The sequence below is a fragment of the Lolium rigidum genome, chromosome 4 (assembly GCF_022539505.1).
Source record: "Lolium rigidum isolate FL_2022 chromosome 4, APGP_CSIRO_Lrig_0.1, whole genome shotgun sequence".
Classification (NCBI taxonomy): domain Eukaryota; kingdom Viridiplantae; phylum Streptophyta; class Magnoliopsida; order Poales; family Poaceae; genus Lolium; species Lolium rigidum.
In genome coordinates, this window is record NC_061511.1 from 191495417 (window position 1) to 191518425 (window position 23009).

The 23009-nt window shown below is 49.1% G+C and overlaps 1 protein-coding gene across 1 annotated transcript in view; it reads right to left on the minus strand.

Annotated features, from left to right (window-relative positions):
* Positions 1 to 8900, minus strand: part of LOC124647960 (separase-like) — a 128050-nt gene extending 119150 nt beyond the window's left edge. The window contains exons 1-7 of the mRNA XM_047187797.1: positions 8718 to 8900; positions 8245 to 8516; positions 7969 to 8146; positions 7780 to 7875; positions 621 to 788; positions 401 to 523; positions 57 to 175 (exon numbers count right to left, since the gene is read on the minus strand). Of these exons, the coding sequence (XP_047043753.1) occupies positions 57 to 175; positions 401 to 523; positions 621 to 788; positions 7780 to 7875; positions 7969 to 8146; positions 8245 to 8516; positions 8718 to 8900 (1139 nt within the window). The remainder of the gene's footprint in view (positions 1 to 56; positions 176 to 400; positions 524 to 620; positions 789 to 7779; positions 7876 to 7968; positions 8147 to 8244; positions 8517 to 8717) is intronic.
* Between the last annotated feature and the right edge of the window lie 14109 nt (positions 8901 to 23009).

Consider the following 23009-nt stretch of genomic DNA (forward strand, 5'->3'; position numbering starts at 1 on the left):
TTGCAAAATCAGAAATCACTCGCTTGTTAATACTTATGATTTTATGAGGGCTTTACCTATAAGCAACAAAGCTGGAATCAATGAATTGGTCCAGTGCCATTAAGACACAAGTCATGTTTCCCAAATTGGGGATTGTTTTTCCTTTACAGAAGCTCTCCCAAACTACATTTGTATGCTGCAATAATAGTATCTTGCAAAGAAACTCCAAAGAATCAAGATACGCCACAAAATAAATATGCTCATGTGACTGAGAATAACTATAAGTGTGTTTCTTATTGGGATGTCCAGCGTCTGTTGGACGATTTGCATGTTTCCCCAAACTATCACGTTGATTGGATTTGCCATTGTTGACACAGAAAATCCTTGCTAGTTTGTCAAGTGCAGTGTTCAAAGTTTGTAGATTCTTTTCATTCTTGAGAAAATTCACCGTCATAGTCAGGTGATCTTCGCTTTCTATTTGCTGTGTACTGAAGTGTAATGCGGTAGCATAGAGATGGAGAACTGAGGCGATGGGCGCGGAAATCTATAATTTGCAAGAAAATAAATTAGTCAAAAATAACAATGGCATTGTATGGTATGCATTAACATCAAGGAATGCTAAAAAACAGTGCAGAATGTACCTCGGGAAAATAACCACCTTGTAAAAGTAATTCTGAAGCACCAGCATGTACACCTTGTAAAAGTAATTCTGAAGCATCAGAATGTACATTCCTATTTGAAGGTAGAAAGCTCCGAAAAAAATACGCTACAAATTCCAGTAACTCGTTTACAGCTTTCGGTGAGTCATCCTGGAAATGTTTACACGGTATTACAACAGTTAACAATGTATTTTTGGTGAAAAAACTCATTGTCTTGTAATTTTGCAGGATGGAGATGGGCAGTATGGAATTAGTACACCCGGTGCAAATAATATATGAGACCTGAAGTGCACCAGAAATATGCTTTGCGACTTAGGCCATCAGAAATAACAATGAGGTAAAATGCTTCGAGATAGAACAACAAACTGAATCAGGATTCTTAAACAGCATCTGCTGCTCCAAGACATCTAGCACATTCAGTATCAGCACTAAAGTAAGGCCCCTTCTTTTGGACTTGTACACTTACTTATAGGTTCCACACCGGAAAAGCCCAAAAGAAGTCAAAATTTCTGGGTTGCTTCTCCCCACCGCCAGCCTGGTCAGCAATGCAATTTAGGCTGGCCGGAGAAGCGAAAAAATGCCAGCTTCCCGAGCTTCTTGGGTTAGAAACGAAGAGGTACGTATATCTCGTTACCCCTAATCTTTGAGCTATTTAAATCCACACTGCCACCACCAAACTTGGTAGAACCAACAGCTCTCCCGGGCCTAGGGCGTAGTTTGTAGGGGAAGGAGGGAGAGGTGTGCGGACGAGGCGGCGGACGCCGGCGGCTGGGCGCCGTCGTGCGCGCGGAGCAGAGGAAGGCGGCGGCTAGGTTTGGAAGACCGACTCCTCAGGGAGTCGGCAATAATGAATCTGATTATTGCTTGATTGTTTGCATCGTTACATCTGGTATATAAAGAGCTAAACCCTAAACTGATAATGGGCTAAGCCCCTAGTTGGGCCCATGGTTGGGCCCCCTCCCAACATAACTAATACCGGTCATAACATCTCTTCCCGCCTGTGCAAACAGCTCGTCCTCGAGCTGGTAGTCGGGGTAGTGCTGGCTGAACTCCTCGCGCTTCTCCCAAGTAGCCTCCTCCTCCGGAAGACCTTCCCACTGCACCAGCAAGTACCAAATGCCGCGACGGAGCTGAGCACGTAACACCTTCGCCGGACTCGGAAGAAGACGACCATCGGCGATTGGCGGTAACGCTGGTGGCGCTGCCGGCGGCTCCCCACGGTAAGGCTTCAGCGAGACCCACATGAAAGACATCATGGATGCGGGAACCCTCTGGCAGCTGAAGGCGATATGCAAGTGTGCCCACGCGCTCCAAGATGACGAAGGGGCCAGCGTAGCGAGGTCCAAGCTTGCGCCTCGCACGCGGGTCGAGGGACTGGGTGGCTCGATGAAGAAGACGCAGCCACACCCAGTCGCCCACCGCATAGGCCACCTCGCGATGATGACCGTCGTAGTAGTGCTTGGCGAGCTGCTGAGCCTGAACGAGACGTTGCCGCACCTCAAAAAGAATCTCGTCGCGGTTGCGGAGAAGCTCCCCGGCAGCCTCCGTCCGAGCAGTCGCGGGATCGACCGGCAAGATAGGCGGTGGAAGCCGACCGTAGACCACCTCAAATGGCGTGGCACGCAGGGCGGAATGGTAGGAGGTGTTGTAGCAATATTCCGCCCAAGCGAGCCAATCCACCCATGCGCGAGGACGATCACCTGTAACACAGCGTAAGTACATGGCGATCACTTTGTTAACCACCTCGGACTGGCCGTCCGTCTAAGGATGGAAAGCCGTGCTGAAACGGAGCTTCACGCCCGCCATCCGGAAAAGGTCACGCCAGACGTGCCCCGTGAACACCGGATCCCGATCACTGACGATCGACGCGGGGAAACCGTGGAGGCGAACGATGCCGTCGAAGAAGGCACGAGCAACGGACGCGGCGGTGTACGGGTGTCCAAGCGCGATGAAGTGTGCATACTTGGAGAAGCGGTCTACCACCGTGAGGATGACGGACTTGCCGCCCACCTTGGGGAGGCCCTCAATGAAGTCCATGGAGATGTCGGCCCGGACACTGGGAGGGCACCTCCAACGGCTGCAGCATCCCCGCCGGTCGCAGCGTCTCCGTCTTGTTGCGCTGGCATATCTCGCAAGAGCGCACCCGAGTCCTGGACCAAGGCCCGATCCCCGGGGATGTAGAAGTCGGCGCGGAGACGGTGAAGGGTCTTCCGGACACCCTCATGGCCGGACGAGTGGGCCAGCGAGGAGCACCTGGTGTCGAAGATCGTCGTGGTCGGGCACAAAGATCCGGCGCCCGTGCAAGAGTAGCCCTTCCGCCAAACGCCATGGTGCCTCCAACTCGCCCGCCTCCAGCTGCTGCCGCAGAAGCTGGGCGTCAGGCGCTGCCGCAGTAGCCTGGCGGATGGTGTCGAAGAGGGCGAAGGAGGGTCCCGAACGGATGCACAATGCCCTCCCCTCAGATGCGTCGTCCTCGTCGACAGTGTCGCGGCGAGAGAGAGCGTCGGCGACGGTGTTGAGGCGCCCCGGCCGATACTCGACGGTGAAATCAAAGCCGAACAACTTGCTGATCCACTGATGCTGCGGAACGGTCGAGAGCCTCTGATCCAACAAGTACTTGAGGCTGTAATGGTCCGTGCGAATCTGGAACGAGCGCCCCCAAAGGTAGGGACGCCAATGGCGCACAGCCTGCACCAAGCCAATGAGCTCCTGCTCGTACGCCGCAAGCTTGAGATGGCGCGCGGCGAAGGGCCTGCTGAAGTAGGCAAGCGGCCCATCGCCCTGGTGAAGCACGGCACCGAACCCCACGCCGGAGGCGTCGCAGTCGACGATGAACAGCCGCGCGAAGTCCGGCATCTGGAGAACGGGGCCCGTCGTGAGGGCCCCCTTCAGGGCCTCGAACGCGGCGGTGGCCTCGTCATCCCAGGCGAAGGCGTCGCGGCGCAGAAGCCTCGTGAGAGGTGTCGCGATGATGCCGAAGTCCCGGATGAATTTCCGGTAATATCCGGCGAGACCCAGGAAGCCGCGGAGAGCGCGTGGCGAACGAGGAGGCGGCCACGCCGCGAGGACCGCCACCTTGTCAGCGTCCATGGCTACCCCCTCGGCGGAGATTACGTGGCCGAGATAGGCGACCGATGTCGTCTCGAACGAGCACTTCGAGCGCTTAAGGTGAAGATGATGCGCTCGAAGCTCGTTGAAGACGATGGCGACGTGTTGTAGATGCTCCGCCCACGAGGCGCTGTAGATCAGAATATCGTCAAAGAAAACGAGCACAAACCGACGTAAATAGGGGCGGAGAACATCGTTCATCAGGGCCTGGAATGTTGCTGGCGCGTTGGTGAGGCCGAAGGGCATCACCACGAACTCGAAGTGGCCATGATGGGTCCGGAACGCCGTCTTGGAGATGTCGTCCGGGTGCATGCGCACCTGGTGGTAGCCCGACCGTAAGTCGAGCTTGGTGAAGAAGCAAGCCCCATGGAGCTCATCGAAGAGCTCGTCGACCACCGGGATGGGGAACTTGTCCTTCAGTGTGAGCGCGTTGAGGGCGCGGTAGTCGATGCAGAAGCGCCATGTACCATCCGTTTTGCGAACGAGAAGCACCGGCGCCGAGAATGGCGACGTAGAGATCCGGATGACGCCCGCGGCGAGCATGAGGGCGCACTGTCGCTCGAGCTCGTCCTTCTGCAGCTGGGGGTAGCGGTAAGGCTGCACGGCCACCGGTGCCGTGTCCGGGGCGAGGTGGATACGGTGATCGTACACCCGGGTAGGCGGAAGGCCTTGCGGCTCGTCGAAAAGGTCGCCGTGCTGCTGCAGGAGGTGGGCCAACAGAGGGTGCTCGGAGTCGATGTCGGCCGTGGTGAGCTGGAGCTGCGGGGCCGGGGCGGCGCCCCCAATGCCCGTCCAACAAACGCGGCGGCCCTGGCGCCAGAAAGTCATCGTCAAGGCGGCGAAGTCCCACAGTATCGGACCGAGGGGCCGCAAGAAGTCCACGCCGAGGATGAAGTCGAAACATCCCAAGTCGATGCCGGCGCACGCGATAGTGAAGTGCTCGTTGCCGATGGAGAGCGGCACCTGCTGCGCCACGCCATGGCAGCGAAGTCGGTCGCCGTTGGCCACGGTGACGCGGAGGTGATCGCCGCCCGTCGGCTGGAGGCCCAAACGGCGCATGGTGGCCTCCGGCAGGAAGTTATGTGTGGAGCCGGTGTCGAGGAGGGCCACCAGTTGCTCGCCGTGTATCGTCACTGGCAGGAGCATCGTCTGCTCGTTGCGGATGCCTGCCAACGCATGGAGCGAGACCATGCACGCCGTGGCTGGTGCGGCGTCGAGGGCGGTGTCCATCGCTGTGTCGACGCCTGTGTCCGCGTCGCCGTTGTCTACCGTCTCCAAGTAGAAGAGGCGCGGGCAGACGTGACCCGGCGCGTAGGGCTCGTCGCAGTTAAAGCACAGGCCAAGGCGACGGCGCTCCAACTGCTCCGCCGGGGTGAGGCGCCGAAAGGTACGTTGCGGCGCTGCGGGAGCGGCCGGTGCTGGCCGCGTGGCCGGCGCTGCGGCCGGCGGAGGGCGGGCGGGTGGCCGGGCCCCGCGACTCGGGGGAGGCGGCTGCAGCGCCTGGGCTTGACGCTCGTACGCCCGAGCGTAGTGCATCGCCGTCTGCAGGTCGTGGGGGGCCTGGAGTTCCACGTCCACCCGTATGTGATCCGGGAGTCCGCCGACGAAGAGCTCCGCGCGCTGTTGCCCCGTGACACCCGGAGCGTGGCAGGCGAGTGCCTGAAAGCGATCGGCGAAGTCCTGCACCGTGGACGTGAAGGGGAGGCGCCCCAGCTCCGCGAGGCGGCTCCCACGGATCGGCGGACCGAAGCGAAGGAGGCAGAGCTCCCGAAAACGGTCCCAGGGAGGCATGCCGCCCTCGTCTTGCTCGAGGGAGTAGTACCACGTCTGGGCGGCTCCCCGGAGGTGATAGGAGGCAAGCCAGGTGCGATCCGATGCCAGGGTGCGCTGCCCGCGGAAGAACTGCTCGCACTGGCTAAGCCAGTTCAGGGGGTCCTCCGACCCATCGTAGGTGGCGAAGTCGACCTTGGTGTAGCGGGGTGGTGGCTGGGTCACCCCGCCGGGGCCGTGCGCGTCGGGGCGCGCCTCATAGGGGCGTGCATACCCCCCAGGGGCGGTGCCCGGGAGGGAGGGCATCGGCGGCTCGGCAGCGGTGGTGTAGACCGGCTGAGTCGACGACGCGGTGAGCCACGCCGGCAGCGGAGACGGCGACGGGGGGAAGCGGATCTGGTGGATGGGGACGCCCCCCGTTGCTGCGGTGCTTGGGCTGGCGGGGGCGGACGGTGGCCACTGCGGCCAGGGCTGGGCCGGCGCCGGCGGAGGCTGCAGCGGAACGCCCGTGAAGGGCGAAACCCCTGGTGCGGGTGCCGGCACAGAGAAGATGGCCGGCTGTGGCGGCGTCGGGGGCCCCTGGGAACCGATCAAGTAGAGGCGGATGCCTTGAACCGCGGTGACGAGGTCGTTGACGACCCCGCTCATCTGCTCGGGCGTGTAGATGACGGGCGCCGGCGCGGCGGAGCTCGCCGTCGTGGCGGCCGCTGGAGAATCCGCCGTGGTGGCGGCGGCCGAAGGAACGGGCGGAGGCGCGGACGACGTGGTGGTGGGTGGCGGAGACGACATGATCGCAGCCGAGCTAGCTGATACCAAATTGGTAGAACCAACAGCTCTCCCGGGCCTAGGGCGTACTTTGTAGGGGAAGGAGGGAGAGGTGTGCGGACGAGGCGGCGGACGCCGGCGGCTGGGCGCCGTCGTGCGCGCGGAGCAGAGGAAGGCGGCGGCTAGGTTTGGAAGACCGACTCCTCGGGAGTCGGCAATAATGAATCTGATTATTGCTTGATTGCTTGCATCGTTACATCTGGTATATAAAGAGCTAAACCCTAAACTGATAATGGGCTAAGCCCCTAGTTGGGCCCATGGTTGGGCCCCCTCCCAACATAACTAATACCGGTCATAACAAAACTAAACGAATTGTTTTCCATCTTTTTTTTCACGAATGCATCAACTGGTCTCTACCCTCCCATCTTTTGTCTGGCCCCACATCGCTGGTAGCCTCCCCACATGCTCTTCATTCCATTTTTTTTTGGGAGGGGGGGGGGGCTGGTTCACCGACTGGCCAGCTGATCTGCTGCACCCCTTAGCAGCTACTCGCTTCCCATCCTGGAGCACAATCGTGCGCTGTTGCTTCTGCTGTGTGACCGCAGCTGCTCAGCCAGCGGCATGATCATGTAAACTAGTAATCATATATTTTTCTGTTACAATTGACTATCTAGTACCTCATGGTCACAAGGCAACAGCTTTACTGCTGCGCCAAGGCTCCCCTTCCAAGACAAGGAATCACACTAATAGCATAAATTTTGATAAGATTATGAACTATACTTCCAGCTTCACATTCATGTGATTTTGTCAAGTCACCACTTTTACTGCTAAACTTGAGTTGCGGTTGGTACTTCAGTGGATTATCATAATACCATTTTCCCAACCCGCTTTTGTTCATTTTAGTGTTCGTTTGACCCGCTTTTGCGTACTTGTGTGTCTAATTTTCCAAAGCTTTAAATAAGCATAGCACAGAACAGTTAAGCAACCGCAAACTGAGCCTCAATGCAGATTAATGTGCTTCTGGATTATGTGAAAGGCAACATGTTTTATCTGGGTGAAATTGCTCAGTCACAGGGAAGTGGAGCTCTATATGGTTTAAGCAGCCAAAAGTGTAAATACTAAATACCTTGCACTGAATTTACTATACTTGACACACATGAACAGTTTCTCGAGCACGATTTTATGATCCAGTATAAATTTAAGAATAAGTGCCGTACCCAAAGAAGTGTAAACCATAGCTAGGAAACAATGTTTAGCAAGATAGGTTTACAAAGTCTAACTATTGATAGGCTTTATTCTACTTTTAATCAATAATCACACACATCTCCAAAGCAACGAGTCCCACTAATAATTTGAATTTTGGAAATTTAGGAACCATTATCTAGCTTCACATTCATGTGGCAGAGTCAAGTAACGAATTTTACTGCTAACTTTCATGCAGTTTAACGTTCTTCTCAATTTTAGCGCGATGCATCATGTTCCGGTGGGATTTACATACCTTGATATGTGAAACGACAGTCTTCAACACACCAAGCAAAAGATGCGTGCTCCCTCCCCAACGCAAATCTACTCTAGAACAGATCATGTGTGCAACCTTCAACCAGAATAAACAGAAAATCATTAACAAATCAATTATGTTATATAGGTTGAGTTCCAACAATCGCAATTAATTCGCTAGTGCACGTACCTCGGGCAAGTGTTGGATCATTTGTGGCTTCTCACACTCCTCTAAGGTTGCAGCACAGAATTTGTGCACTAGCTTTTCATCGAAATACCGAGACTTGGCAGCCAGGAAAACAGCACAGTGGCTGAGCGCATTCACAAGCAGAGTGAGATACTTCGCGCTGGACTCCTCGCTCAGAATCCTGCAGACGGACAAAATCTCATAGTCACTCACACACCATATATGCATCGCGTGCCTTGTTTAGTTTAGCAAGTAGAACAAAAATGCAGAGTTAGCCACCGGAGCCATGGGCGGAGCTGGTGAACGAGGACGAGGAGGCGTTGATATGGCGCGGGTTCCTTCACCTTGCCCTTGCTGGCGCAATTCGCAAGGCACACGGCGAGGTCGACCGCGAGTTCGGTGATTTCTTCAGGGTCCTCCCCTGCGACGCCTGCTGGCGGTTCGGGGAGGAGGGGCGCGGGCCCAAGGGCGGTCGCCGGCGAGAGCGCGCAGCGGAGGGCGTCGAGGGTGGCGGCGGCCTCCGTCTCGGCGCGCGCGTAGTGGCCGCGGGACTCGAGGCGGCGCAGGAAGTGGCGGCGCTGGAGCAGCACGGAGTAGGGCTTCCCGGCGAGGCACGCGGAGATGGCGGCCAGGCAGTCGAGGACGAGGCCGTAGATCTCGAGCAGGTCGTCGGCGGCCGATCTAGGGATCGAGCGTAGGATCTGGAGCGCGCGCCGGAGGAACGGGAGGAACCGCTTCGCGAGGGGGCGGACGGCGGCCGCGTCGGGGGTCGGTTGCTTCGTCAGCCTGTTGGGCGGTGGCCTGGGGTTGTTAGGGCTCGCGGTGATCAGGTACGGGGAGAAGGGCTGGAGGTAGGCGGCGAATCGGGCGTGAAGACCGGCGCCGGAACCGGGGGAGGAGAGAGCGGCGAGGAGGTCGGCGGCGGCGGGCTCCATCGCCGTGCCCCGTGCGTGGGGAATTTTTCTGTTTTGGACGTTTGGGCGGGAGGAGAGGTGGGCGGAGGCCGGAGGGTTTTCGCACAAGCGGCCGATACCAAGCGTACGGCGGAAGTTTAGAAGTTCACGCCAGCGGCTGCGTGGGCCGGCCCAACAAACCGACGCTCACGCCAGCTGTTGACTGTTCCACTTTTTTTTTTGTCTCAAAAGAAAAAAAAAACGTTTTTGCAACATTTTTAGGCATGGCGAATCGAACGCAAACCATGTTGTCCCGAGATGCCAATTTTTCTAACAAGCATGCAAATCCAGGCAAAAAAACTGAACATGACAAGTGAAAGGATCGGTATGGTCAACTAAAGGGGGTGAATACGCGACTAACAATTTTTAATATATTTTCAAATTCTAAGGGATGCAACAAGAATATAGGTCATTATGCAACTAGATGAACAATCTATATGCCAAGCTCACAATAAGCAACAAGTTAGATAAGATACACAACAAAGCTAGCTTGCAACAAGTAAGTGAAGGAAAGAAATAACCAAAGTCGAGACGATGGTGTAGTTCCCAAAGGTCCCCCTTCGGAGGAGGTATGTCTCCATTAGAGAGGTATGGCTTCAACAAAATAGTTGGTAATTTCGTAGCAATGCCATTGTAGAACCACTGCAAAAACCAGTGGGGAATGAGACCCATGTGTTAATGAACCGACACTTGGTCCGCTAGTTCTGCCTTAAAGTTCATATTTATGCATGAAAATAAAAAACCAAAATGTTTTGCACAACTATGCAATAATTAATGATTAATGGAAGGTCTACATAGATATTTGCATATTTCCTAAGAGCTCTAAGGGCATCTCCAATGCTGAGACCCGCCCAAACCGGACATGCCGAGCCCTCCGGATGTGGCCATTTGGGGGGCCGCGCGCACAGACGGACACGCGGACATGGCTGACAGTTCGTTTGAGTCGCCCAGTGCGTCCAACGCACCGACGCAACGTAAAATAAAAAAGACCGCAAAAAACAAAAGAACAAAAACGATTAAACTTAAACTTAGTTCACTAAACTTATGCCCTATTTTGGGCAAATTTATACAAAGAAAATCCCTATACGGGCTTTGACTAAAAAAACAGTAAACCCTAAGCTAGGGTTTGGGACGCGGTGGCCGGCTGCGCGCCACCTAGTCCTAGTAGAACTCGACGTCCTCATCGCCGTTGATGACGACGACGCCCTCGGACGGCGAGGCGTTGTTGCGGCTGGACACGCGGGAGCGCGCCGAGGATTCCGGTCAGGGTGACCACTGCGCCCGTTCCTAGGTGAACTGCGGGTCCAGAGGGCTGGCTAGCCTGCGTAGGCGTGCCAGCCGTGCCGCCTCCTTCTCCCTCTGCTCCGCCGCATCAGACTGCAGCTCCGCCTCGTGCTTGAGGCGGAGGTGGCGCTCCTCCTCCTCTCGGAGCGCGGCCTCGCGGGCTGCCCTCCTCGTCGATGCCACCGACATGTGAGGCTCCCGTGAGGCCTCGCCGTCGCCGTGCGCGATGCGAAGAACGTGCGTCGGCTCGCATCTTGCTCCACCTCGAACCAAAGGTCCCAGTATGGACTATTCTCCTCATAGGCGGGCTCCTCCCGGAGGTCCGCCAGGAGCTGCACGTAGTGCCGCTGGATCTCCGCCAGGCGGGCGCGACCGGTGGCCGGGATCGGTGGCACCGGAACCCGATCTGGCCTCAGGTGCCACCCGTGGGGGAGGTGTACGTCACCCCACGTCATGGGGGTGTTGGCCTCCCAAAAGATCTGCGCCACCACCATGGTGACGTAGATCCTCTCCCGATGGGGCGCCGACGCGATTTGCCGGTTGCTGCCGGCCTCGTGGTCGTTGGAGCTGGGTTCGAACTCCCATTTCAGGGCCATGGCGGTGGAAGCTCGAGCGTGTGCGTGCGGAGGGGAGTCGGGACTAGAGTTGATAGGGACAATCCCCCTCCCAGACCACATTTAATATGACGCATGGGCGCCGACATGTCACTACTAGGAAAAGGCTTATTGTCGGCACACCAAAAAGGGCTATTGTCGGCGCACTATAGCCCGCTGGTGGGAATAGGCCGGTGGTAATAGCTTATCGCCAGTGCACCAGTTGGTGCGTCGGCGGTAACTCGTGTTATCCCCAACGCACATGTCTAGTGCATCGGTGGTAAGTTATAAAAGAAAACAAAAAAAAATCAAATCTAGATCTAGATCTAGCTCGTCAACCGCGGTTGTCATCTGTGCGCCGGTGTAGGAGGTGCAGGAGGTTGCCGCGTCTGTGTAGGAGGAGGAGGAGCCCATGCGGAGGTGGAGGAGGCCGGAGGTTATGGAGGAGGCCGGAGGTGATGGAGGAGGCCGGAGGTGGTGGAGTAGGCCGGAGGACGTCGAGGAGGCCAGAGGTGGTGGAGGAGGCCGAAGGACGTCATGGCCGTTGGTGCAGGAGGAGGCCATGCGGATGAGTAGGTCGCCGGAGTAGCTCGCCACAGCAGCCGGAGAAGGCTGTCGGTTAGAAGAGGAGGAGGAGGAGGATGGGGAAAAGAGAAGGAAAAGGGGAAAGTGAGGAGCACGGGCTGGTTTGGAGTATTGATGTCTACGCACACTCCTATTCCTGTAGACAGTGTTGGGCCTCCAAGAGCAAAGGTTTATAGAACATCAACAAGTTTCTCTTAAGTGAACCACCCAAGGTTTATCGAACTCAGGGATGTAGAGGTCAAAGATATCTCTCTCAAGCAACCCTGCAATTAAGATGCAAAAAGTCTCTTGTGTCCCCAACACACCCGATACACTTGTCAAATGTATAGGTGCACTAGTTCGGAGAAGAGATAGTAAAACACAGGTGGTATGGATGAATATGAGCGATAATATAAATATGCAACAAGTAAACATGCAGTAAAACAGTAAACGAACAGTGCCAGAAAAGAGCTTCGTTGACACTAAGGAGTGTGATGTAATATTTAGAAACAAGGCTCAGGGATCATACTTTCACCAGTGGCACTCTCAACAATGCAATCATAATTAGATATAAATATAAGCACTTCATCATGCTACTACTCTTGTTGGATAAAGAACACAAACTCATCGTGCATGGGCTATAAAAGCACACCTCAAGATGCAGCCCCAAGTACCATGAACACCCCACACTGTCACTTCGAGCATTCATAGGAGGAACTAACATTACACAATTCATAAGGGAGCCACACACGGTACATACCGCGATCACACTGACCCCAAAGTTCATATGATAAAACACTAGAGTAGCACAACAACATCTAGATTACAAAGCCAACGATCACATAAAAGATCATATCACGAGAGAGAGAAACCACATAGCTACCGGTACGGCCCCTCATCCCCGGGGGTGAACTACTCCCTCCTCATCATAGGAGGCAGCGATGGCGATGAAGATGGCAGTGGAGTCGATGGCGATGGCTCCGGGGGCACTTCCCCGTCCCGGCAGGGTGCCGGAACAAAGACTTCTATCCCCCGAAACTTGGTTTCGACGATGACGGCGGCTACAGAGCTCTTCTTCCACGGAAAAGTTACGCCTCGTAACTTTTAGGGTCAGGAGCTTCTTATAGGCGAAGAGGCGACGCGAGGCGGTGCTCAAGGGGGGAATACATGGGGCAGGGGCGGCTGATACGTCCAAAATGTATCTACTTTCCCGAACACTTTTGCTATTGTTTTGCCTCTAATTTGTGTATTTTGGATGCAACTAACACGGACTAACGCTGTTTTCAGCAGAACTGTTCTGGTGTCTCGTTTTTGTGCAGAAATCCAACTTTCGGGAAAAACCTCGGGATTTTGACAGAAGGCCCTATTTTCCCGGAATGCGACGGAGCCGAAGGACAAATCAAGTGGAGGCCCGAGGGCCCCACACCATAAGGCGGCGCGGCCTAGGGGGGGCCCGCGCGGCCCTATGGTGTGCCCCCCTCGGCTGGCCTCCGACGCCCTCCTTCGGACTATTTATCGGCCTCGACCTAAAAACGCACGGGGAGAAGTCGAAGTCGCCAGAAACCATCCAGAACGCCGCCACATCGCGAAACTCCGTCTCGGGAGCCAGAAGTCTCCGTTCTGGCACTCCGCCGGGACGGGGAATTGGAGGAGATCATCGCCGCCATCACCGCCAACGCCTCTCCATCGACCAGCCATGTTTCCCTCATCCATGTGTGAGTAATTCCCCCGCTGTAGGCCGAAGGGGATGGTAGGGATTGGATGAGATTGGTCATGTAATAGCATAAGATTGTTAGGGCATAGTGCCTAGTATCCGTAGATGTTACTTTTATGATATTGCTGCAACTTGTTATGCTTAATGCTTGTCACTAGGGCCCGAGTGCCATGATCTCAGATCTGAACATGTTATTGTTTCATCTTGATATTCATTGTTTATGGTCTTACCTGCAAGTTGTATACACATGTCGCTGTCCGGAACCAATGGCCCCGAAGTGACAGAAATTGGGACAACCGGAGGGGATGGTAGTGACGTGAGGATCACATGTGTTCACGGAGTGTTAATGCTTTGCTCCGGTACTCTATTAAAAGGAGTACCTTAATATCCAGTAGTTTCCCTTGAGGCCCGGCTGCCACCGGCTGGTAGGACAAAAGATGTTGTGCAAGTTTCTCATTGCGAGCACGTACGACTATAATTGGAACACATGCCTATTGATTGCTTTGTACTTAGACACCGTTTTATTATTATCTGCAAATGCCCTGCTATGTTTGTTACATGAGTTTCTATCATCCATGCAACGTCCGTTATCCGTCCCCGTGCCTACAGTATTTTAATCCTGCTGTTTACTATAATCACTACTGCTGTCTCTGTTACTCTGCTGCTGTTATTTCACTACTGCTACTGCTATAAAACTGTTACTACTGATAAACTCTTGCGAGCAAGTCTGTTTCCAGTTGCAGCTGAATTGACAACTCCGTTGTTAAGGCTTTCAAGTATTCTTTGTCTCCCCTTGTGTCGAATCAATAAATTGGGTTTTACTTCCCTCGAAGACTGTTGCGATCCCCTATACTTGTGGGTCATCAAGACTATTTTCTGGCGCCGTTGCCGGGGAGCATAGCTTTATTTGGAAGTTCACTTGGATTGATATTGTTCGCTGCAAATTCTCCATCATGGGTAAACCTCGCGATACTAAGGTCGCCATATTACCATCCACTACAAGAAAAGGTACAACTCTGAGTACCTCTGCTGCTCTTGATTCACCATCTGTGATTGATAAACTTGTTTCACCGCCACATGCTTCACTCGCTGGTACTTCTGCTGAATCTGAAAACTCTCATAATATTGATAATATTTCTGTTGTGCTTGATGATAGTGGTTCATTGGGAACTTTTCTAGATGCTACAATTGCTAGGTCTAGACAAATTGAAAATACTGAAACTCCTGATGTTACTACACCTGTTAATTCACCTGAACTTGAATACTCTAGTGATGATCTTGATGAAGATTATGTGGAACTTGATGATGATTTTATTGAAAAATGCAATGCTACTACTGATGCAAGAAAAATTAAAAAGTTGCTTGCAGATCATACTGTTAGATATAAACTGTCTCCTGATCCTAAATTTGCCACATCTCCTATAAACATTAAGGATAAAGACTATGATTTTTCTCTTGATCTATCTCATATAGCTATTGTTGAGAAAACACCCTTTTGTGGTACTGAAAAAGAAAGTGCTGTTGAACACATGATTGAGTTATCTACTCTGAGTAGCTTGTTTTCTGATGATGTTAAGAAGCGTACTTACTTTGTTGCTAAAATCTTTCCATTCTCTTTAAAGGATGACGCTAAAACTTGGTATAATAGTTTGCCACCTAGTTCTATTAAAAGTCCAAAAGAATTGCTTGATGTTTTCTTCCGGAAATACTTTCCTGCTAGTGCTCAACATATTGCTTTGCAGAGAATTTATAATTTTGATCAGGAAGATGGAGAGAAATTGCCTGAGGCTTGGGTGAGATTTTGCTCTCTTATTAGAGCTCGCTCGACCATGATTTGGAAAAGCATGATTTACTTGATATATTTTATAGTGGACTAACCATTGAGTCTAGGGCATACCCGGATAGTGCTTGCTGGTTGTGTTTTCAGGAAAAGAACTCCAGACGACGTTGAAGAATTATTGGCTAAAATAGGCCGGAATCATGATGATTGGACTACGCCTGAACCAACTCCAACGCCAATATTGAAGAAGAGGGGTTTAATTAAATTGAATGATGAAGATATGAGGGAAGCCAAGAAGTCTCTCAAGGAGAAAGGTATTAAATCTGAAGATGTGAAGAATCTACCTCCCATAGAAGATATATGTGAGATAATTCCCCCTTCATCCATGATTGAGGTAAACTCACTTCAACGCTTTACTAGAGAAGATATTCCGTATTCAAAACCTCCTGCACAATTCTTAGATGAGTTTGATAATTATATTGTTAAGCAAGAAAATTTTAATATGAGAGTAGAGAATCATCTAATTGAAAATTCTCAAGCTATTAGTGAATTGCATGATATTGTGGAGAGAACCTCCAATGATGTTAAGATGCTTGTTAAACATTTTCATATGGTTCAAACTCAAATTGATCAACTCACTAAAGTGCAAAATGACTTGTTAGGAAATAATGCTAAAGAAAAACATGCTTATGAAGTAACAACTAGAGGTGGTGTCCGATGACCCACAAGTATAGGGGATCGCAACAGTCTTCGAGGGAAGTAAAACCCAAATTTATTGATTCGACACAAGGGGAGGTAAAGAATACTTATAAGCCTTAACAAGCTGAGTTGTCAATTCAGTTGCACTGGAAAAGCACTAGCAACGGGGGTGATGAGAAAGTAGCGAGTGGTATGAGAGCAATAGTAACAGATAACACGGCAGCGGTAATAGTGATATGAGAGCAATGGCACCGGAAAACGATTGACATGTAGAACAAGTATATGATGATGAAAGATGGACCGGGGTTCCCAGCTATCTACACTAGTGGCAACTCTCCAATAACAAGTGTTGGGTGAACAAATTACAGTCGGGCAATTGATAGGATTGAAATAGCATTAAGACAGAATATCAAGATCATTAATCATGTAGGCATGTTTTCCAATAATAGTCGTACGTGCTCGCAATGAGAAACTTGCACAACATCTTTTGTCCTACCAGCCGGTGGCAGCCGGGCCTCAAGGGAAACTACTTGGATATTAAGGTACTCCTTTTAATAGAGCACCGGAGCAAAGCATTAACACTCCGTGAAAACATGTGTCCCTCACATCACCGCCATCCCCTCCGGTTGTCCCGATTTCGTCACTTCGGGGCCTTTGGTTCCGGACGGTGACATGTGCATACAACTTGTAGATACAATCTAAGCAATAATATAAAGCTCAAATCTAAGATCATGCCACTCGGGCCCTAGTGACAAGCATTAAGCATAACAAGATTGCAGCAACAATAACTTCATAAACTTTGTAGATAGACAATCATAACGTAACAATCCATCGGATCCCGACAAACACAACACCGATTACATCAGATGAATCTCAATCATGTAAGGCAGCTCATGAGATCATTATATTGAAGTACATGGGGGAGAGAATACCAACTAGCTACAGCTAGAACCCGTAGTCCATGGGGGAACTACTCACGGAGCATGATAGAGGCGATGGCGTTGATGGAGATGGCTTCCGGGGGCACTTCCCCGTCCCGGCAGGGTGCCGGGACAGAGACTTCTGTCCCCCGAATTGGAGTTTCGCGATGGTGGCGGCGCCCCGGAGTCTTTCTGGAGTTTCGTCAAGAGTTACGGTGTTTTTAGGTCGAAAGGGATTTTATAGGCGAAGAGGCGGCGCAGGGGGCACACGGGGCGCCACACCACAGGCCGGCGCGGGCCCGGGCCAGGCCGCGCCGCCCTATGGTGTGGTGGCCCTGCGGCCCCTCTCCGACTCTTCTTCGGTGTTACGGACGCTTCGGGAAAAATAGGAGGTTTGGTCTTCGTTTCGTCGAATTCGAGAATATTGCCCGAACAGCCTTTACGGAACAAAAAACAGCAGAAAACGAGAACGGCACTGTGGCATCTTGTTAATAGGTTAGTTCCGTAAAATGCATGAAATCATCATAAAGTGCAAGCAAAACATGTAAGTATTGTCATAAAACAAGCATGGAACGACAGAAATTATGGATACGTCGGGGACGTATCAGCATCCCCAAGCTTAGTTCCTGCTCGTCCCGAGCAGGTAAACGATAAAAAGTATAATTTCTGTAGTGACATGCTACTTACATAACCTTGATCATACTATTACAAAGCATATGAAATGAATGAAGTGACTCAAGGCAATCTATAGTTGCTAACAAATAGATAACATATAGCAAAACTTTTCATGAAGAGTACTTTCAAGACTAGTATCAAAAGTCTTGCACAAGAGTTAACTCATAAAGCAATAAGTTCAAAGTAAAGGCATCGAAGCAACACAAAGGAAGATATAAGTTTCAGCGGTTGCTTTCAACTTGTAACATGCATATCTCATGGATAATTGTCAACACAAAGTAATATGATGAATGCAAATATGCAAGTATGTAAGAATCAATGCACGAGTTGACACAAGTGTTTGCTTCTAAGATGGAAGGAAATAGGTAAACTGACTCAACATAAAGTAAAAGAAAGGTCCTTCAAAGAGGAAAGCATCGATTGCTATATTTGTGCTAGAGCTTTGGTTTTGAAAACATAAAGAGAGCATAAAAGTAAAGTTTTGAGAGGTGTTTTTTGTTGTCAACGAATGGTAGTGGGCACTCTAACCCCCTTGCCAAACAACCTTCAAGAGCGGCTCCCATGAATTATTTTTATTTTTGGGTGGCACTCCTTCCAACCTTTCTTTCACAAACCATGGCTAGCCGAATCCTCGGGTGCCTGCCAACAATCTCATACCATGAAGGAGTGCCCTTTTATTTTAGTTTTATTATGATGACACTCCCCCCAACCTTTGCTTACACAAGCCATGGCTAACCGAATCCTTCGGGTGCCGTCCAACAATCACAAACCATGAAGGAGTGTCTATTTAAGTTAATTAATTCGGGACTGGGAATCCCATTGCCAGCTCTTTTTGCAAAATTATTGGATAAGCGGATGTAGCCACTAGTCCATTGGTGAAAGTTGCCCGACAAGATTGAAATATAAACACCACATACTTCCTCATGAGCTATAAAACATTGACACAAATAAGGAGTAATAAAGTTTTGAATTGTTTAAAGGTAGCACTCAAGCAATTTACTTTGGAATGGCAGGAAATACCACATAGTAGGTAGGTATGGTGGACACAAATGGCATAGTGGTTGGCTTAAGTATTTTGGATGCATGAGAAGTAATCCCTCTCGATACAAGGCTTAGGCTAGCAAGGTTATTTGAAGCAAACACAAGTATGAACCGGTACAGCAAAACTTACATAAGAACATATTGCAAGCATTATAATACTCTACACTGTCTTCCTTGTTGCTCAAACACTTTTACCAGAAAATATCTAGACCTTAAGAGAGATCAATTATGCAAACCAATTTCAACAAGCTCTACAGTAGTTCCCCATTAATAGGCTTAGAATACATGAAAAAACTTAATCATGATCTACTTGAGAGCTCAAAACAATTGCCAAGTGTCAAATTATCCAAGACATGATGAGGCATTTTCTGTTTTCAACCAAATATAAATAAGTGCAATAGCTTCCAACTTTTATCATTGAACATTAAAAGTAAAACGAAGAACACGAGTGTTCATATGAAAAAGCGGAGCGTGTCTCTCTCCCAATCAAGGATTGCTAGGATCCGATCTTATTCAAACAAAAACAAAAATAAAAGCACACGGACGCTCCAAGTAAAGCACATATGATGTGACCGAATAAAAATATAGTTTCTGGGGAGGAACCTGATAAGTTGATGAAGAAGGGGATGCCTTGGGCATCCCCAAGCTTAGACGCTTGAGTCTTCTTGAAATATGCAGGGATGAACCACGGGGGCATCCCCAAGCTTAGACTTTTCACTCTTCTTGATCATATATCATCCTCCTCTCTTGACCCTTGAAAACTTCCTTCACACCAAACTTCTTATAAACTTCATTAGAGGGGTTAGTACTCAAAAAATTTGAATCCACCTTGGTCCTGTAGTGGCACATTGCAAGAACTCAATAAAACATTAGCTACAGCTCTTCACGTCTAGAAAACCTCGCTTAAAGTCCACAAGAGACAATGCAAAAAACAGAGACAGAATCTGCCAAAACAGAACAGCCAGTAAAGACGAATTTTAATAAAATACTTCCGTTGCTCAAATCAGAAAACTCAAAACTAACGAAAGTTGCGTACCTATCTGAGGAACACGCACGTAAATTGGCTTAATTTTCTGAGTTACCTACAGAGAAAACAGCCCAGATTCGTGACAGATAGAAATCTGTTTCTGCGCAGAAATCCAAATCTAGTATCAACCTTCGATTAGAGGCTTCACTTGGCACAACAAAACACAAAACTAAGATAAGGAGAGGTTGCTACAGTAGTAAACAACTTCCAAGACACAAATATAAAACAAAGCACTGTAGCAAAATAACACATGGGTTATCTCCCAAGAAGTTCTTTTCTTTATAGCCATTAAGATGAGCTCAGCAGTTTTAAATGATGCACTCGCAAGAAATAGTATTTGAAGCAAAAGAGAGCATCAAGAGGCAAATCCAAAACACATTTAAGTCTAACATGCTTTCTATGCAAAGGAATCTTGTACACAAATAAATTCATGAAGAACAAAGTGACAAGCATAAGAAGATAAAACAAGTGTAGCTTCAAAATTTTAAGCACATAGAGAGGTGTTTTAGTACCATGCAAATTTCTACTATCATATTTTCCTCTCTCATAATAATTTTCAGTAGCTTCATGAATAAACTCAACAATATAGCTATCACATGCAGCATACTTTTCATGATTTCCAAACACATAATTTTTATCAAGTTCAAGAATAGTGGAATTAAAACTTTCAAACTTACTTTTATTAATAATATAACAAGGTAGTTGATCAATCTCAAAAGATATGGGACTCATAGATAAAGTCAAAAACTCTCCAATCCCATTTTCATTAGTAGCACAATTAATATTATCAAGTAACATAGGACCATCATCTAGAGCTTTATCATAAACATTTGCCAAGCAAAATTCTTTAGTACCATGCATTTCGACATCAGGCACAAACAAAGCATTGTCATAAGATTTATCAAAGTAGCATGGATTATCATAGATAACAGTAGCATAATCATTCTCACAAGTATTACTCATAGGTAGTATTTCAAGAGAATCCACATGAACATAACATTCAACCTCTTCCGGTAAGCATGGAGGACAATCAAATAGTGTAAGAGATAAAGAGTTACTCTCATTAGAAGGTTGACATGGGTAGCTAATCCATTCTTCCTCCTTTTGTTCGTCGCTCTCCTCTTCTTTTTCATCCAATGAGCTTTCAGGTTCATCAATTTCCTCCTCTTTTTCATCCAATGAGCTTTCAGGTTCATCAATTCCTTCTTCCACAGGTTCCTGCAAATTGTGAGTGCATTCTTGTGCATTAATGTGTCTCTCTTTATAATCAAGGATATAAGGATTCCTACCTGTAGCATTCTATGCAAGAATTAAGGATAGTAGAGACATAATCTTTAAGGCCCTTACAAACAACACAAGTTTCATGATTCTCAACCATGAAGGATTCTATCTCGGAGGCTCCCATAAATAAGACAAATTGTTCTACCTCTTCGAACCCATAATGAATATAGCAATTCCGATTATAGTTCTTAATAAAAAATTCCTCACTAAAGCCACATTGAAATTTAAGATGTTTAGTATCCTGTTGAGAGCAACAGTTTATATCATGGCGTTCAAGCAAGATTTTAGCAATTGTATTCAATTTTTCTATCATAGCACTCATTATTTTACCAGTTCTTGATTCTCTATAACAATTATAACATTCTATAAGCTCCAAGTAGGTTGTTGGTTCTCCCATAACAGCAGTTTTAAATTTTTTGGTTTTTCAAATTTTTATGGATTTTTGGGTATATGAGACAAATAAAACAAGACAAAAATAAACTAAGCAAAAGTAAACTAAGCAAACTAATACTAGACAGAAATAAACTAAGCACAAATAAACTAGACAAAAGTAAACTAAGCAAAACAAAATAAAATAAAATAGAGAGAGATGTAGAGTGTACTCCCCGGGTGAACTTATGAGTAGAGCTATGCCTCCCCGGCAACGGCGCCAGAAAATAGTCTTGATGACCCACAAGTATAGGGGATCGCAACGAGTCTTCGAGGGAAGTAAAACCCAAATTTATTGATTCGACACAAGGGGAGGTAAAGAATACTTATAAGCCTTAACAACTGAGTTGTCAATTCAGCTGCACCTGGAAAAGCACTAGCAACGGGGGTGACGTGAAAGTAGCAGTGGTATGAGAGCAATAGTAACGGTAACACGAGCAAGCAGTAATAGTGATATGAGAGCAATGGCACCAGAAAACAGTTGACATGTAGAACAAGTATATGATGATGAAAGATGGACCGGGGTTCCCAGCTATCTACACTAGTGGCAACTCTCCAATAACAAGTGTTGGGTGAACAAATTACGGTCGGGCAATTGATAGGATTGAAATAGCATTAAGACAGAATATCAAGATCATTAATCATGTAGGCATGTTTTCCAATAATAGTCGTACGTGCTCGCAATGAGAAACTTGCACAACATCTTTTGTCCTACCAGCCGGTGGCAGCCGGGCCTCAAGGGAAACTACTCTGGATATTAAGGTACTCCTTTTAATAGAGCACCGGAGCAAAGCATTAACACTCCGTGAAAACATGTGTCCCTCACATCACCGCCATCCCCTCCGGTTGTCCCGATTTCTGTCACTTCGGGGCCTTTGGTTCCGGACGGTGACATGTGCATACAACTTGTAGATACAATCTAAGCAATAATATAAAGCTCAAATCTAAGATCATGCCACTCGGGCCCTAGTGACAAGCATTAAGCATAACAAGATTGCAGCAACAATAACTTCATAAACTTTGTAGATAGACGATCATAACGTAACAATCCATCGGATCCCGACAAACACAACATCGATTACATCAGATGAATCTCAATCATGTAAGGCAGCTCATGAGATCATTGTATTGAAGTACATGGGGGAGAGAATACCAACTAGCTACAGCTAGAACCCGTAGCCCATGGGGGAACTACTCACGGAGCATGATAGAGGCGATGGCGTTGATGGAGATGGCTTCCGGGGGCACTTCCCCGTCCGGCGAGGTGCCGGGACGAGACTTCTGTCCCCCAAATTGGAGTTTCGCGATGGTGGCGGCGCCCTGGAGTCTTTCTCGGAGTTTCGTCAAGAGTTACGGTGTTTTTAGGTCGAAAGAGATTTTATAGGCGAAGAGGCGGCGCGGGGGGCACTCGGGGGCGCCACACCACAGGCCGGCGCGGGCCCGGGCCAGGCCGCGCCGCCCTATGGTGTGGTGGCCCTCCGGCCCCTCTCCGACTCTTCTTCGGTGTTCGGACGCTTCCGGGAAAAATAGGAGGTTTGGTCTTCGTTTCGTCGAATTCGAGAATATTGCCCGAACAGCCTTTCCGGAACCAAAAACAGCAGAAAACAGGAACTGGCACTGTGGCATCTTGTTAATAGGTTAGTTCCGGAAAATGCATGAAATCATCATAAAGTGCAAGCAAAACATGTAAGTATTGTCATAAAACAAGCATGGAACGACAGAAATTATGGATATGTCGGGGACGTATCAGTGTCTCTACCCAGGACCCTCTATATCCTGAAGGACATCCCAAAAGAATTGAACAAGATTCTCAACGCATTGAACCTAGAGCTCCTTCTAAGAAAAAGAAGAAGAAACATAAAAATGTTGTAGAATCCTCTTAACCTGTTAATGATCCTAATAGTATTTCTATTTCTGATGCTGAAACTGAAAGTGGTAATGAACATGATAAAGATAATAATAAGAATGATACTCCTGATAAAGAAGAGGTTGAAAAGGAACCTGAAAAGCATGCTAAAAATAAAAAGTATACTAAAGAAGATTTTATTGCTGAGAAACATGGTAATGAAAGAGAACCTTGGGTG